At 39.2% G+C, this 16,941-nt stretch overlaps 1 protein-coding gene across 1 annotated transcript in view; it reads right to left on the minus strand.

Annotated features, from left to right (window-relative positions):
- MTCL1 (microtubule crosslinking factor 1) overlaps positions 1-16,941 on the minus strand; it is a 177,494-nt gene that overhangs the window by 36,679 nt on the left and 123,874 nt on the right. The window contains exons 7-9 of the mRNA XM_036743573.1: positions 13,242-13,472; positions 12,204-12,380; positions 612-779 (exon numbers count right to left, since the gene is read on the minus strand). Coding sequence (XP_036599468.1) covers positions 612-779; positions 12,204-12,380; positions 13,242-13,472 — 576 coding nt within the window. The remainder of the gene's footprint in view (positions 1-611; positions 780-12,203; positions 12,381-13,241; positions 13,473-16,941) is intronic.

The raw sequence follows: 16,941 nt of genomic DNA on the forward strand, positions 1-16,941 counted from the left end.
GGTGTTGTATAATATGGCTTTATGCCTTTGGTTGGCTTATCATTCTCTTCTCAGAAGAGATGAAGAGGTTCTGATCATCATTTCCTCTCTAATCGCCTTTTTTCTAATAGCAACTGAACATTAGCCATGGTTCTTACACAAGCTGATTGTGTGACCCTGGGCAAATCACTTAATATCTCAGTGATGCGGGCAACAAAGACCACAAATTGTAGATGAGTTCCTGAATTTCATTGGGAGGAGGTATTTCCTCATGGGTGAAATCACAGGTCCTAAAAGGAAAGTGAGAATATAGGAAAGGAGAGGAGAGGAAAGGAAAGGAGAGAAGAGAAGAAAGAAGAGAGAAGAGGAGAAGAGAGGAGAAAGGAAGAGAGGAGAGAAGAAGGGAAGAGAGCAGAGATGGGGAGAGCAGAGGAGAAGAGGGTTAAAATAGCACCTGAATTAAACACAGAGGATTTAGAGTTGGCAGGGAACTTGAAAAAAATCCTTCACAACCAAGAGATGACAGGGGAGACATCAGCATGGAAGAGGAACGTCTACACAGACAAGGCAAGCTAGGGAATTGTGACCTGCTTTGGAAGTCAGGGTAGCTGTGCACATAGTACTGCATATACCTGTTCCAGGCGGCTTTTCAGCTCGGCCCACTCCACCTCCCAGGCGGCCTTGTCCTTGGCATACTGTTGTTGCAATCCGAGACGATCCCGTTCATCCTCCCTCATCTCCGAGTGGAAGTCATCCAGCAAAGTCTTAAGGGAATTTATGAGATTCCGGTTTTCCACTGCCTGTAGGAACATGAATCAAATCCCCATCATTTGCTTTTTCTTAACAATCTTTCGACTAGGAAGAGAGAGACAGAATCATTCAATCCAATTTAAAAGTGATGGCTGTTGAAAGACTTAGGTTTAACTTAAGGTAGAAAAAAGTTTGTATAATGTTTCCTTCTATGATATGGTAAGAGTCTCCTGTTATTTGACATGTTATTCGTTATATGACTCAGCCTGGGGAGGGGATGTTTGGCAGGACTTTGCCTAATGGGAAGCCATTTTGAAAGAGGGAAATTATAAGAAATGGTTGTCAACCGCCAGTGAGAAAGTGGAACTGGATTATAGAGCTTTGGGTCCCTCAAGCCTCCTGGAGCCATGGGGAAATAAGAATTCTGGGGTACACAGGCATTTTAAGCCAGATCCCTTTGCTAAGAAGGTTGGATGAAGATGGCAGGAGGCCACAAGTAGTTTAGATATTTTTCTAAAACTGCCAAAGCAGGGAATCTATGTGAAAATCTAAGAGAATATAGACAGTGTTGATGTGAAGGAATCTGGAAAAGGACTATGCCATTGAGGAAGGAGGCAGGAGTCTAGAGCTTCTGGAGAAGTTGGGCTGCCACTAATAGGCCCCTTGAGCAGTCATCCTAAATGAAGAAGGAAGGCCTGAAAAGTGTGTTGCGGGGTAAACACACACGTATGGACCAAGACTATACTGTCCAGATGGTCTTGCAGGGTCAGTATGCTTTCTTGGATAAGAGAATTTATGGGGGCTAGTACTGGGTTAAATTTCAGCATGCAAAAGGCTGTACACCTTCTTTTAGGACAGGAACAAGATCTTTGATTTCATATAGAGAACTCCCAGAGTAGGAAATGGTCTCTGTCAAAACAATCACCACCTTTTCTTCAGTTTCCAGTCTTAGAGGGTTGCCTAGAGCACTGAAAGGTTAAGTAACTTGCCCAGGGTCACACAACCAAGGGCAGGACTTGTGGGTAGCCACTCCACAGACATAGACTGAAAAGCTTCCATATATTCTTAGATGAAATGTGAAGTCGGGCTTGATGAAAGCAGTAGAACTTCATTTAGTCAAATGGTAGGATTTCCATATTATGAGGCAACAAGGTGGTGCAGTGGATAGAGTGCTAGATCTAGAAGCAAGTTACTTAACTGCCATGTGCCTCAGTTTCCTCATCTGTCAAATGGGGATAATAATGGAACCTATGTCCCCAGGTTGTTATAAGGACAATATTAGATAATATTTATAAATTGCTCTGCAAAACTTAAAGCACTGCATAAATGCTAGTTATTATTATGGTCCTTTGGCTGAAGAGTAAGTACTGCTTGGTATTATATATATGGTATTAATTGGAATGGTGCTTTAATATACTTTAATATACTTAGGCCATGGGCAATCAACTTAAATGCATTGCCTTTTGTCTAACATTAATCATAACATTAATCATAGCACAAAACAAGTGCTCGATCGAGCCCCAGTGTGGGCTATAATGGGAACAAAATATTACCTCCTCCCTCCAAGAGGACTAGTTATTATTAGTCATGATTTATAGCATTTGGTCTGGAAGGAAACCATAGTGCAAAATATAAGCTGATTTTGGGTTGCTAGACCCAGAGAAAGAATGATCTTCAGATTTGCACATCCTCTCTCCTCCAGATTTGCTATCTCTCCTTAGTAAAGCCACAATCTTCTCCTTTTCTTTCCCTCTTTCTCTTCCTTCCTTCCTTCTTTCCTCCCTCCCTCCCTCCCTTCCTTCCTTCCTTCCTTCCTTCCTTCCTTCCTTCCTTCCTTCCTTCCTTTCTTTCTCTTTCTTTCTTTCCTTCCTTCCTTTCCTTCCTTCCTTCCTTCCTTCCTTCCTTCCTTCCTTCCTTCCTTCCTTCCTTCCTTCCTTCCTTCCTTCCTTCCTTCCTTCCTTCCTTCCTTCCTTTCTTTCTTTCTTTCTTTCTTTCTTTCTTTCCCTTTTTCCCTAATATGGAGATAATGATAATGATATGAAGTACCTCATAGGAAAACCAAGTTAACAAAATCAATTTTATCTCTTCCCCCTTCTTCATGACACTTATTGGACCATACATACATGCTCTGTAACAATGATGACATCTCCGGGCAAACTCTACATGTTATTAGAATTGTATTATGTTATAATGTGGATTTTTTAAACCTTCTCAAGAGAAGCAGCATGGTGGTATAGCAGATAGAGGACATCAGAGTCTGGAAGATCTGGGTTCCAGTCTTGCCTCTGATACATACTTTCTGTGTGACCCTGGGGAAGTCAATTAATTTCTTAATTTCTGGGTGCTCTAGGTAACTTTCTATAAGGAGAATTGCCAACCTGTGTCGGTAGAAGGAATTTTCACATCAGGAAAATCTACACTAATGAAAACACAAGTCCAGATCAAAAGATCGAATGCTTTGAAACAATCCCTATCAAGTCATGAATCAAACTTAAAACCTCCTGACAATAAAAATTTCTTTTTGTTCTGTAGCTTTCTTAAGTTCCCACCACCATTTCAGGCTATGTCTCCATGGACTTTCTCAAGGACAGTTTCAGTTCCAATGCCATTCTTTCATCTCTTCACAGATCAAAAGCAGACATGCCTTCCACCAAATAAATGAAGAAAACAGTTTCAACTATTCTGGCCTCCTCAAAAAGGGTGCTTAGGATTTTATCCTTTCCCATTCAGGGTCATTTGCCTTGAGTAGAACTCAGAGTAATTGCAACGTCGGCACCCTCAACTTGACTGATGTTACTGCTAAACTGTCTTACCTATCCCAGGTCAGTTGAACGGGCTCACATTTGACTACTGAAATATATAATAAATATCATGGGTCTTAAGAAGGAAAAGTGAATGAGAAGATATCTAATAAACTGATATTTTTGTAGTACAAATGAGAGCTATTCTTCAATATCATTCCTGCCTAATGGCCTCAATTTTTTTTTAGTAAAATGGGAGGCAAGGTTCTTAACTAAGAGGCTGGGGTGACGGAGAACCATGAGAGGTTTGAGAAGGGATTAAAAAATTTGGGAAAAGCCATTGTGGTGAGTGGGATAGTGAGTCGATTAGGAAAGTACAAAAGTTCTCTTTGCTACAATTTTGTAGTGGACCAAGTCAGCATGATTTGTAATTTTCTCCATGTTCTTTCAGTGGCACATGAATGAGAACAAAGTGGGAATAATCTAAGACTGAGGCTTGTTGTCAGGGCAAGACCGGGGGAAGGGACTTGAATAAGATGACTATGACAAACACTTTTAGCAACCATATATTCTGCCTCTTAATATTAATAATCATAGGGTTGAACAAAATGAACTCTGCTGCTACCTATTTCAAGGAATCTTATAGGATTTTGACATCTGCATGGGAGCCACCTTGATGTAGGAGAACCTTTAAGATATCCTTTTGCTTTACCAAATCACATGCTTTTTTACAGTCAATAAAAGTATGCACAGCAAAACCAAAACAAAACCAAAGATCATTCCTGTCTAAAGATGAGACTAAGCAAATATGTATAATATGTGAGACTGGACCTCCATTAAATAGCCAAACCAGCATCATATAATTTGGTTATAGTGCAATTGACAATTTGGGGGTTGACTTTAAAGCCACAATGGATATACAGGCCTACTGTTAGCTACAGATTCATTAAAAGGCAATCATAACACATGGGTTGTGCGATATTTTCCTACTAACTCAGCTTGTAATGTATAAAGCAAATGTGTTTTTGGACATGCAGAATCAAGATACTCTGCATCTATTTCCTATCTGATGTGAAGTGCAGGTGGGGAAGCAAATGTTTTGTCCAAGCTAATCCAAGGCAATCTCCTGCAGCGTTCATTAAAAATACCTGCTCTATCGGCAGGGGAGCTGAGACGTGATTAGTTGCCATGGCTCAGCTCCTTAAGTGAGATTAGCTCCAAGTGCAGCATGAGAACACCATATAGCATCTAATAGGAATGATCATTTTACTGTCCTCACCACTGTTGCCACTTTAATTGAGATGAATCACGGAAGGAATGATTGTTTCCTCATAATTTATTTTCTTTGCAGACTCTTCAGCAGCAAAGGAGACACTGTGAAGAGTGGATATGAAAATCTAATATATGATGGAGGTTTACTGAGGCTGCATTTTCATGTACAAGTAAGAATATGAGGTGAACACAATTGTAAGTTCATCACCCCAATATGCTACCTTAGTATATTTCTCACCGAGAGTTTCCTGAAGGAAATAGATGGAAATCCATTAAAACTGCAGAGTTATAGGCAGTGAATAAGGAAAATAAACATTGACCCACCAGTCCAATAGCTACAAGAAATCAGGGCAAGACTGATATAAATCAGGGGGTGGAAAATAAGTTTTTATTTTTGTTTAAAAACCTAATGCTGTATTTCCAAGAGTTTAACAATGTTATATTGAGGGAAAGGGACATGATCACCTTAACAACAGAAATGTGTCTGGAAACAAAGTCTGTAAAGCTGCAGGGAAGTTACAGCACTGTATGATAAGAAACATTAAGTGCAAATTAGGAAAAATTAGACTCTGGCTTCAAGGGCCAAAGAGTTAAGATTAAGGACAGCAGGCAGGTGGGGAAACTGTTTTCCAACTGGAAAAAGGCAAGCACAAAGATTTGTAATGCTGATGTGAAAATGAATTGGTTTTAATTTAAAAATTGGCTCTAATCATTGTTTTTTTCTTCTTTAGACTTCTTTCAAACCACATGATACAGGAAGGGACTTACATGAGAAAAGATAAGGGGACATTGTATAGTCAGATAACAAAAATAAAAAAAATTCTCTCTCTCGCTCTCTCAGGAAAGGCATCAGGAGTTTGATAGGTGGTAAAGTTGCTAAAAGTCCCAGCACTAGAGACAAACTTGGGACAAATCAAGAAAGGGTGAGGGTGGATTAGATAAGCAAACTCTACTTTCGTTTGGAAATAGATTTGGGATTAGTCTAAATTATGATTAATCACAGACAAAGGTAAGTGAGAAAGGTGTCTAATTGAGCCATGGATATTTGTATTTCTTGAAATCTTGTGCAAAACTGTCACTACAATGAGGAGGCTGAGAAAGCCTGGAAACCAGTACATGTAGAAAACACCTGATCTCCTTGCCATGTGGAGAGGCAGGGAAGCCAATGGCAACACTGGCTGGAGAGTTCAGCTTCATTTATAAAACATTACAAAGAGGCAAGACATATGATTTTGAGCAGTATTATCTCATATAATAGTAAAAAAATAATTGAGAAGCAAAAAAAAGCTTGCAGAGAGCTTGACACAAGACACCAGGTAAACCAAATCATCTGGAAAGCATCTGGGAAGAAGTGTAACAAAAAGATGTTATATGAAACATCTCTCTAACATTTTCACGGCAATCTGCTCTCATCATCGACAATACTGAAAACATTGCCCTTGGTCTTCACCACTTCAGTGCCTGATGTAAGGAGGTGGCAAGAAGATTTAAGAAAATGCAGTCAGGAAGAAGGGCTGGAAAGAATGACTACAATAGAATTTGTTAAATGCTTAATAATAATGATGATGATAACTTCAAGGTTTGCAAAGCACTTTACAAACGTCATCTGATTTTATTCTCCCTAGAAGGTTCTATTATTATTCACATTTTACAAGTGAGGCAACTGAGTCAGACAGAGGTTAAGTGACTTGCCCAGGGTCACACAACTAGTAAAAGGCTTGAAGTCAATGTAAATGACAGTCAGACCTCTATTCACCGCACCACATGGCTGCCTACATACCAAACACTATGCTAAGTACTGGAGATACAAATACGAAAATGAGCCTTTGACACTAGCCAAATACAGGAGAAATCTCTATGGAGAATGACAGTTTTCCAATTTTAAAAGTACTCAAAGATCAGTTTTCAGAGAAAGAAAGATTAAAAGAATGAAAAGATCACGCGTGATAGATACCATTAGCAATAAAAGTCAACCAAGGTAACATTAACAATTATGAATCCACATCTTCAAAAAGCTCTAAGAATTGTCTTTATATATGTATATATATATATATTTATATAAACATAAAATATAAATATAATATATTTAATAAATATAAATAAATATTTATATAAATATATATTTATGATATCCTTGATGAAAACTTGGAAGGGAGATGTTGAGGTTATCACAGATGGTTTTCTTTAGGCAACCACATCTTTATTGTTATAAACTAACTGAAACAAATAAAGGAGAGCCATCCACACTTGAAAAACATAAGCCAATTAGTTTATGACATGTAGCTGGATGGATAACCAAATGAGTTAATTCATCAGCATATATCTCTATCTCTAGCTGTCTATCTATCTTAGACTGCTGCACAGGGATAATAAGTTCAGCCTGGAATTGAACAGGGGGAAGAAATGGGGCAGTATCACATATGGGAAACTGAAGTGCTTTTATTGAATCCTGAATTGTATTAGTATTGGTAAGTATCCAAGCTGCTTATTGTCCCTCTATCTCCCCAAAAAAGTTACCAATATTATCCTGATGATGCTATCTCATTAAAATTGTGGGTAACCCAAAGGACAGTGGAAAGATGCATGGTAGCTCTAAGTAAATTATTGTTCAGTTGTGGCTTACTCTTCGAGACCCCATTTGGGGGTTTTCTTGGCAAAGATACTAGAGTGGTTTGCCGTTTTCCTTCTCAGCTCATTTTATAGATGAGGAACTGAGACAAACAAGTTGAAATTATTTACTTGCCCAGGGTTACACTGCTGATGGGTGTCTGAAGCCAGATTTGAACTCAGGAAGAAGAATCTCCCCGGTTCCCAGCCCAGTGCTCTAACCACTGCGCCACCTACCTACCCAAGTAAGCTACAGGATATTGCCAATAATGACTTGAATATATAGGAAATGGATTGAAAAGTATTTTGAGGTCATATATAACCAGAAAAGTGGGTTGGTTAATGTAGTGAGAGAGAGATGATAAGGGGGCAACTTAAGTATTACACTGGCATTCAACAATATTAAAAGAACCAGAAGAAAGCCCTTAACGCATGGGACAGATCTTCTATAAAGAATTTTAGATGACCAGGATCCACACAGGATGAGAAGATATGCATGAGTTGCCATGTGCACTAATGGAGGGATGATATCATTATGAAAAAAAGGATTTCTACTGGGTTGTTTTTAATAAAGGATTATAAAGACTGCACGGTAAGGTAGAAAGGGACTGGGTGGGTAGTCAGGAAACAGCATCAATTCTTGGTTCCAATACTTAAGAACATCTTGGAGCCTCAGTTTACTTATCAATGAAATTGGAGTAGTACTCCTTGAGCTATCTACCTTACAGGATTGTTGTAGAAAATTTTTTACAAGTACTATGTTAATATGAACTATTATTGTCAATACATAAAGGAATGTTGACCAGGAAAGCATGGTATTCTCTCTTGATTAGTTAAACATATCTACAGGAATATGGACAGCTAGGTGGTACAGCGGTTAGAGTGCCAGACCTAGAGTCAGGATGACCTGAGTTCAAATGATTTAGTAGCTGTGTGACCCTGGACAAGTCACTTAAACCTGTTTGCCTCAGTGCCTCATCTATAAAATGAGCTGGAGAAGAAAATGACAAAGCACTCCAGTTGTCTTTGCCAAGAAAACCCCATATAACAAAGAGTTGGACATGATTGAATAACAACATCTACAGGAAGCCTAGCCATTCAGATCACAAGGTACTGTTTATCTGGCACCAGGGTTCATAAATGTTAGAAACAATCCTTCATAGAGGAGAATGAATGAGGCCCTTAAAGTAATGTCAAATAGCTTACTAAGAATTATATAATACTTTTATCTCTCTTTTCTAATAGCTTTTGGTTTGGCTTTTACATGCATTGATATTGCTAGAGAAACTTGTCTGTGCCTGCTTAAGACAATTTATATTTGGAATGAAAATGGAATAGCATTTATTAAGCACCTACTATGTGCTAAGCAATGTCCTAGGCAGAGTTATTTCTATAACCTATTGTAACGTGAAATAGTAGCAATGCTGAGGTGGTGCAGGGATATAGAATAACTGGATCAAAAGATTAGGGAGTGGAAGGAATCTTAGGGATCCTCTACTCTAAACACAACATGTTTAAAATATGGAGATCCAGAGGTATAAAATGACTTGCCCATGCGGTTACTCAATAGGCAGAACTAGATTTCATTTAACAAGAGGGTAAAACTTCTTGACATGTAATGATTATTGAAAACTACTTCCAAGGCTGCCTTAAGATAGATTGAAAGATTAATAGATGGCACATTTATTATATGCACACTGCATCAGGTATACAGTAATATGTATAAAATAGGAAATTTCTTGCCTCTAAAGACATGACAAATACTGCCATCTCTTGTAACCAACTGTGAGAATGCCAAAGGTGAGGCAAAAAAAAAATCAAAGTGCAGACATGTTGGATGCTCAATCCCATTTCACTATTCTGCCTATCACCTTGACTGCTTTTCCAGTTATTATGGCCAAAGAAGGCCATAGCATCTGCTCATAAGCTTTACATGTTCAACCAAACACAAGTCTCTGTATAAATGTTCTCTGGCTAATAATAGTACTCATCCTAGCAGGAGACAAACCTCAGCTGAGAATGCTCTCATGCAACAGCTGTCGCTTACAGTAGATTTCATATATCTATTTGCTGCAGAGCCACATTTATGATGTCATGTGCACATGAGCTGCTAAACCAATCTCACCTCTGGTTTAGATGACACTACCATAAGCCTTAATTATTAAAATTCAAGTTGTTCCCAATGGATTCCACTCTACTGAACATACCTGCATCTTTGTCACATACTATGTGTAGCAGACCCACCTAATGTCTGCCTATTCAGAGGAAAGGGTATTGTTTGGGTCAAGGGGAAGGAAGGGGAAGGAGATATTAAACATGCTGTTGTGGTGAAGTTATGACTGCATAGTGTTTTGTGTCTTTCTGCTCCATTTTTTATGGCTATTATGTGGAAACCTAAGTGGATTCATTTCTTGATTTCTTCTTACCAGACAGATCTGGATGTGCCCCAGAGGAACAACCATCATATTCTTAAATGCAGCAGGCTAATGCATTAGCAGTCATGAAACATTGCTATTGGGCTAACAAACTCATCATTCAGAGACCCTTACATTTCATCAGATCACAAAAAAGAAAGGAAAGAATGGAAAATATTAGCAGATATTAAAATGTTATTAGGAAATATAGACTAACATGTCATCGCCTAACTAGATCATGGCTGGAAAAATCATTTCCTGACCTAAAATCTCTCTGTGGATATCCACATTGTGATGTATTTTCTATTTTATGTATATCTTATTTTACCATTTAAATCAAGTTTTTTTATTTTTTGAGTCAAACAATTTTGGCATTAAACTCAGCTAAATATTTATAGAAAACAGCTATTGTGTTGGAGAAAATGGATTTCTGGAGTGGGGGAGGGAAAAGCATTTGGGAGGCAAATAAGCCAAACAAAAATGTACTTCTTTACTGGGGCCAAGAATCTTGCTTTCCCCCCCACTCCTCAATTGGCAAGAAGTCAAATGTCTGATGGCAAACTCCATATTCCCCTAACTTGAGGAGGTTCCCTGCTGAGTGGGGGCTGGAGTTAGTAGCAGCTGTTACAGTGTCATATACACAGGGAGTGCCCAGTAAATCTTGGAAACTGTGGGGTTGGACTCAGGCCCAAGGTGACCACATCCATCAATATGCACCCAGCCCAGCCCAGCCCAGAACACAGAAATCTCTAGTCTTTAGATAAGTTGAAACTTTGCTGGGCCTATTGAGAAACAGACTATGAAAACAGGGATAAAGAAGACCAGAAAATAAAAGACCTTATAAAAGGGTTGGTATAAGGTGAACAACCAGTTTTACTTTGAATACTTGAAGTGTCTTCTAGATACTACATTTCTATTCCAGAGTCCATATGGTACCAGTGGTGCAATTTAAAGTGCTAGTTTGGGACTACTGTGTTATATTTTTATGGTGTTTGGCAGCATTGGTAATTATTTTAAAATTACAAAATTAAAACCACACTGTTCTTTATGCTGGCTTTAATGAAAACAAACGCCTCACATCAAAGATTTGTATCTTTGGCATGACTTTTCAGATGGCCCAAAGGAAAACCTGAAGCGTTTTTTACATGTTTGGGCATATTTTTTTTCCTTCTGTATCTTTTTTTTTCTATTTGGTCAGGATCCCAGGCACTGGTGCTGTTAATACCGAGTCAGATGGTTATCAGATGCCGGGGATATGTATGTCTGGGCCAAGTACCATCTCCAAAAGTGAAATTCACACTGGCCAGCTTGCCAACATGACAGCCCACTGTGATCCTGACTCTTTGTCAGTAGCGCATGTGCCCTAAATGATTTTTTTTCCAGTAGTGGTGATAACTTTGCTCTGGGCAATCCATGTTCTTTACCCAGATCCCCTTGAGAACAAGAACACACATTTCTAAGGCAGCTGACCATTTTCATGGAGGGAGAGTGTGACTAGGGAAGCCAGGCCATTTTATTGGGAGCCAACCCACGTCCTTGTCCTCAAAAAACATGGAGGCAGCTCGGTGGTGCAGTGGATAGAGCAGCTGAACCCTGGGATCAAATCTGGCCTCAGGTGCTTACTCACAATGTGACCCTGGGGAAGTCACTTAACTGATGTTTGCCTCAGTTTCTTCAATTGTAAAATCAGAGTAATGATAGCACCTACCTCACAGGGTTGTTGTGAGGATCAAATAAGAACATATTTAATGTAAAAAGCACTTAGCATAGAGCCTAAAACATAATAGGCCTTCTATAAATGCATATTCCCTTCCCTTATTTGTCCCATGCTTTAAGTAAACAATCTAACCAGCCCGTACAAAGAAAGGGCCGTGATAATTATGTAATTCAGTATAAATATTATATTGTATACTGTACAGTAACAGGTCACTATAAGAGTAGAGGTTTAAAGTTTACCAAGCATGTTCCTTACAATAGCCCAGTCGTATAAATATGATTGCCTTCATTTGATAGATAAACAAACTGTCTCCAAGAGGGTGTAACTTGCCCAAGGTCACACAGGAAATGCCAAAATTGGGACCGAACCCACATCTTCTAACCACAAGTCCAACATCAATGCCACTTCTCCATGAGCGGCTGCCTTCCAAAACTTTCCGATAATTAAAGCCATCTCAAATGGAATGGATGGTTCACAAGATAACCAGCAGTATTCAAACAGGCTGTCCGCTTTCAGGGATACTAGAGGGAACATTCGTCCATCTACCAGGCAGATGAACTTTTGAGGTTTTTTCATACTCTAGGATTCTATTGTTTGACTATTCAAGGTCAAAATGTTACAGCAGATGCCATGGTACTGACTTCTTGTTGGAGGCTGCGGAATGGGAGAATCCTACTCAATGTTAGAGTTAAAAGTATCTGGTGCTCAGGGCATCCTGTGTACCTGCTTCTGGTGCTGCAATATCTCTGCGGTTTGTAGCTCTGGTTCATCGTCATCAATTTCCATGCTGGAATTTTGGGAATAATACTCCATTGGGGACCCAACGCCTCTCTCTTCATCTTCGTCATCTTTTTGTTCATTCTGAACTCCAAGTCCTGGTAAATTCTCAGGATGCTCCATCTAAAAATAGCAATACATTGTACCCACAGTGCCCACTTTTAACAGTAACAGAGCCTCCCCTTAGTCCCTATTTTTCTATAGCCCATCTTTGATTATTTGGGGGCAATTTTCCACTTTTGAAATTAAAGTCTTTGGCTTCTCAGGCCTCTATTTGGGTGCACATATTCTGGAGATTAGTACTTCTTTCAGATAACAGGCAGGTTTGGTGATAGAAAAGCCTCACTAATCCATCATTTTTTTCCCCAGAGTTATAATTATTTTTTAAAAATACAGGATGAAGAGGCTGAATTTATTGGTTAACATGACTTTTTTGGATAGTCTAGGGCTTTTGATTATCCATAAGCATCTATGCCCCTGGTCCCTGAAAAAACAGTTGGTTGAATTCATTTTTAAAAATACACTCTTCTTAAATTCTGGGAGAAAAAGGAGCCACTTTCTCTCTGTCCTGCCCACATTATTTTTCTGACATTGTGTAGGCTTTCTATCACAATATTCAGACAAAACCACCATAAGGAACAAAATAAAAACAGAAGAATAAAAACGCCAAACCCAATCCCATGCAATGCCTCTAAAAAGGTAATAAGGTTCATTTTCAGAGGAACAGACAGGCTGGGTGACTTGTTAGATTCTTTCCAGTTTCACTATCTAAATCTGTGAGAAGTAGAAAGGGATTCAGGTTGAGAATTATAATTTCAATTTCTTCCCAATATGAGCCTGAGGGCCCAGTGCCAGGATCTAGAGCCTCCCCTCCCTCTCCCCCATTGTGCCAGGTGCTCTTTCTGCCTTCCTGGGCTGCCGGAGCTGGCCTGCCTGCCTCAGGTCAAGGCTGCCATTCCCCAAGTGAGAGAGAAGAGTGATTACCTCCATGAAATCCTCTGTTTCCTCTTCTCCTTTCTTGCCCCGCCTCCAGTGTTTCAGAAGCCATTTGAGCTTGACATAAAACAGGAAAGTGTTCTGCCTGAAGTTACGGAGATCCTGCTGCAACAAGTTCTTCTCTTCTTCCCATGTCCTCCGCTCCAGGGTGTTCTGCAAGGATAGGCTCTGGACTTCTAGCTCCTTCCGGCGCAAGGCATACAGGTGCTCCTGCTCCATCTTGAATGATACAAAAGACAGACTATGGAGAAGCTGCTGGTCTTGGAGGGAACGCAATTTGCCCAAATACACCAAACCCCAACCAAAACGCAACTTATGATGCAATACCTGACAAAGGTGTTACTTTTCCAGAGCCTTGAAACCCTGAAAAATCTTTAGTCCCTGTGATACATTGTGCAAATCAATCTCTGACAAGAAGGCTGTTATATTTCCTAAGTTTCCTCAAGCGTCAGGGTTAAGTACTATTCAAACATAAAGCAATGTTATTCATAGTATTACTCAAATCCTTTCAGAATGTTCTCCAAGAGTTCCACATCTTGCCAGGGCAAACATTTTTTGACTGTGTCAGCTGGGGTTGCCTAAAAGATCAAGTCCAATTTCCCCTTTGCACATGGCAAGAGCTGTGTGTCATCTGAGTGTATAAAAGGGACCATGGAGGCCCTACCAATCCTAGGGTTGAAAGAGGCTCCCCCTTTACCTGTGTTCTTCCTACCCAGGCCTAACTAGAGAGGACACAACCTAAGCAAGCAATAATTTCTGTAGTTGCCAGTGTAGACAAAACTACATCTCTTAAAGTGACAGTTAATCTTTCCCTCTGTTGAATAGACTCTTAAAGACAAAGGAAAGCACAAAATTAAATTACTTTAACAACATGGTCCCATAAAAATTCCATCCTCACCAGGTACTTTATATCAGCCTATCTCTTGGAGAAATAATTGCCCTGCTCAGAATCAAAACTTTTCAATCTCTACATTAATCCTTTTATCTCTGACCTTTAAATACCTGTGTAAGCTTTCTTTACCTCCCTCCACAGATCCCAAAGGCCTAGATGTACATAGAACAGTAGACCAGGTGTGCCAGCACACTGTGGGATTGAATTCCCTCAGGGCAAGGGCCAATAGGAATAGTTCTTCAGGATCTGCCAGTACACCCAAGTCAAACTCTATGCATGACTTTCCTTTAAAAACTATTTACTGAACACCTGTTATACAATGGCAAAACACAGCCAAGAATGCTTGGTCAGAATCTCAATCCAAGTATAGTTTTCTAAGGACAAACAATCCTAAGGCCAAGGAAATGGGATTTTGGGGGAAAAATAAAGACTTAAATTGTTTTTTACTTAAGTGATTGCCTCTTTCGAGGTTTCATTATGATGTGATGTGCCACGGGAAACTAGAAGAGGTCATGCAACTTGGCTTCGAAGCCAACATGATCTCTAAAATGTGCCATTATATACTTGGACTTCTAATATTTTGTCATGATATCCAGACAGGATTCTACAGTAACATCTGTAATAATGAGAATATCATATAATTTTCCCCAAATACTTTCAAGTCTATTATCACAATGTCAGTTCTTACAAGCCAATATGAATAATGGCAGTGATGGAGATTTTATTCATCATCACATTCAACACCAAAGAATGAGCCATGAGGTACAAATTGGTTGCATTTTATTTGAATGAGAAACCACCACCATGAAGAATGGTGGGAGATTCTAATACCAGCAGTTGCCCATTTCAAATGATCTCTATGCTCTACCATGTTACTATTATCCATGGGCATAATTAGAAGACAGAGTGAATAGTTGCTCCAGAGCAGGGAGTCCCATCCTCTTTGACTAACCGAAGCCATTACTCACTACCTCCTTCTTGAAACCTCCTTCTGTGGCTTCCATAATATAATATTATCCCAGTCCCCCTCATATACCTCTTTCTGAAGATTCTATCTTTATCTTTTTCATTGGGCGATTTTCCCTCTTCTCACAGCTAGCCATGGGTGTTCCCTAAAGCTCAGTCCTTGGATCTTTGTGTGGATTGAGGAACACCTAGCTTCTCACTCTGCACATAACATGTCAGCATCATAGCTAGTGGTCTAAGTATATGACCCTACTGCTCCCTGTCTCATTCATCTCATTATTCCCCTGTTCCACTGCTTTGAGCCCCAATGCTGAGTTGCAAAACACTGCAGATAATCAATCCCTCTATTTACAATGTGAGACTCCATTTTTCAAACACGATCTTTGTAATATATAGAAAATAAAAATGTGGATACCTACAACAAAACAAAACAAAAGCTCCAAACAACTCCAACTCTGATTTTCCATGTAACATGAAAAGCCTTTATTTTTCTGGAATAATGAAATGCAAACTCTGACCTTCAATTCAGGCAAACCACTTTAATATTCCATTACATTCATATACCACAATTTGTTTGGCTATTTCCCCAGTTGACGGGCATTCCGCTATGTTTCCAGTTCTTTTCTACCACAAAAAGTGCTATTATAAACATTTATAGATATGGGTCCTTTCCTTCTGGCTTTGACCTCTTAGCGATATAAGCCTGAAAGTGGTCCCGCTGGATTAATACAGGCATAAACTTCTCTAAGACAAGAGTATACCATTGGTAAGGGTCACCAGAAAGATACTGCAGTATCTATATTCTTATTTTCAATGAATTAGCCAGAAAGATACTGCAGTATCTATATTCTTATTTTCAATGAATTAGCTTCTAAGGACATAAGCAACTCCAAAAGATGGAGGCTTAAGAATAATGGTAGCCAATCCCTGAAAATAAAGGCAGAAATTTTTCAAGAAGTCAGAAATACAATTTTACATATGATCTGTACAATTTACAAAGCTCATGAAATTGAGATCAGTTGTTTCTCAAGGATATTCCTATCATTAAAAATGTGTATGTGATTTTTTTAAAAAGAAGCTATTCTAAGCCTTACTTGGTATTTACAACTTAATTAGACAGAGGCCTGATGGAGACTGGATGTTCTTCAGGGAGGCCTGAAGGCAAAGTTTGCCTTTATCTGTGATTCTTTTCCACCAAGAAACCTGGGAAAGGATTTGAGGGATAAGGGGTAATTAGCTGGTATTGGCTTGTTCTGTACTAGCTAGGAGAATTAAGTAGGAGATAACTGGACTCGTGATTATTTTTTGCAGACAGTATTTCAGAGTAAGACTATCACTGTGGTTGCGCCCTATCTGGTACAGCCAGGACTAGGAACTGTACTTTCAAAAGATACAGAAATACCAGTGGTTCATGTTCAAATGGGCCCCCACTACCTTATTTTATTTGACTTTATTCACTGAAATAGCAAGGGGATGGTTTCTCATCATGCATTAGGAAAAACTTGTTGATTCTAAGGGTTATAAGATACCAGAATACAATACTAAAAAAAAAAAGCCAAGGAGTCAGGTGCTCTCTTTCTGGGATAACAAATATTGTGATGTTATTGCATGACCTTCTGATATCTTTTCTGGGCTTGGGAGTCTATGATCCACTTTTATGCTGACCATGTTGGATTTTCTGGGACGATCCTGATTTTGGGAAAAGAGAAATACTTTTAGAGAGAATTTGCAAAAGAAATATCTTTTGTCAGATTATATGTCTCAACTTATGGTTTGGCAAATATGACCACTGTATCTTCCTTTAAGACCTAGTTCACAGGATCATAAATC

Source organism: Trichosurus vulpecula, chromosome 1 (genome assembly GCF_011100635.1).
Source record: "Trichosurus vulpecula isolate mTriVul1 chromosome 1, mTriVul1.pri, whole genome shotgun sequence".
Taxonomy (NCBI): Eukaryota; Metazoa; Chordata; class Mammalia; order Diprotodontia; family Phalangeridae; genus Trichosurus; species Trichosurus vulpecula.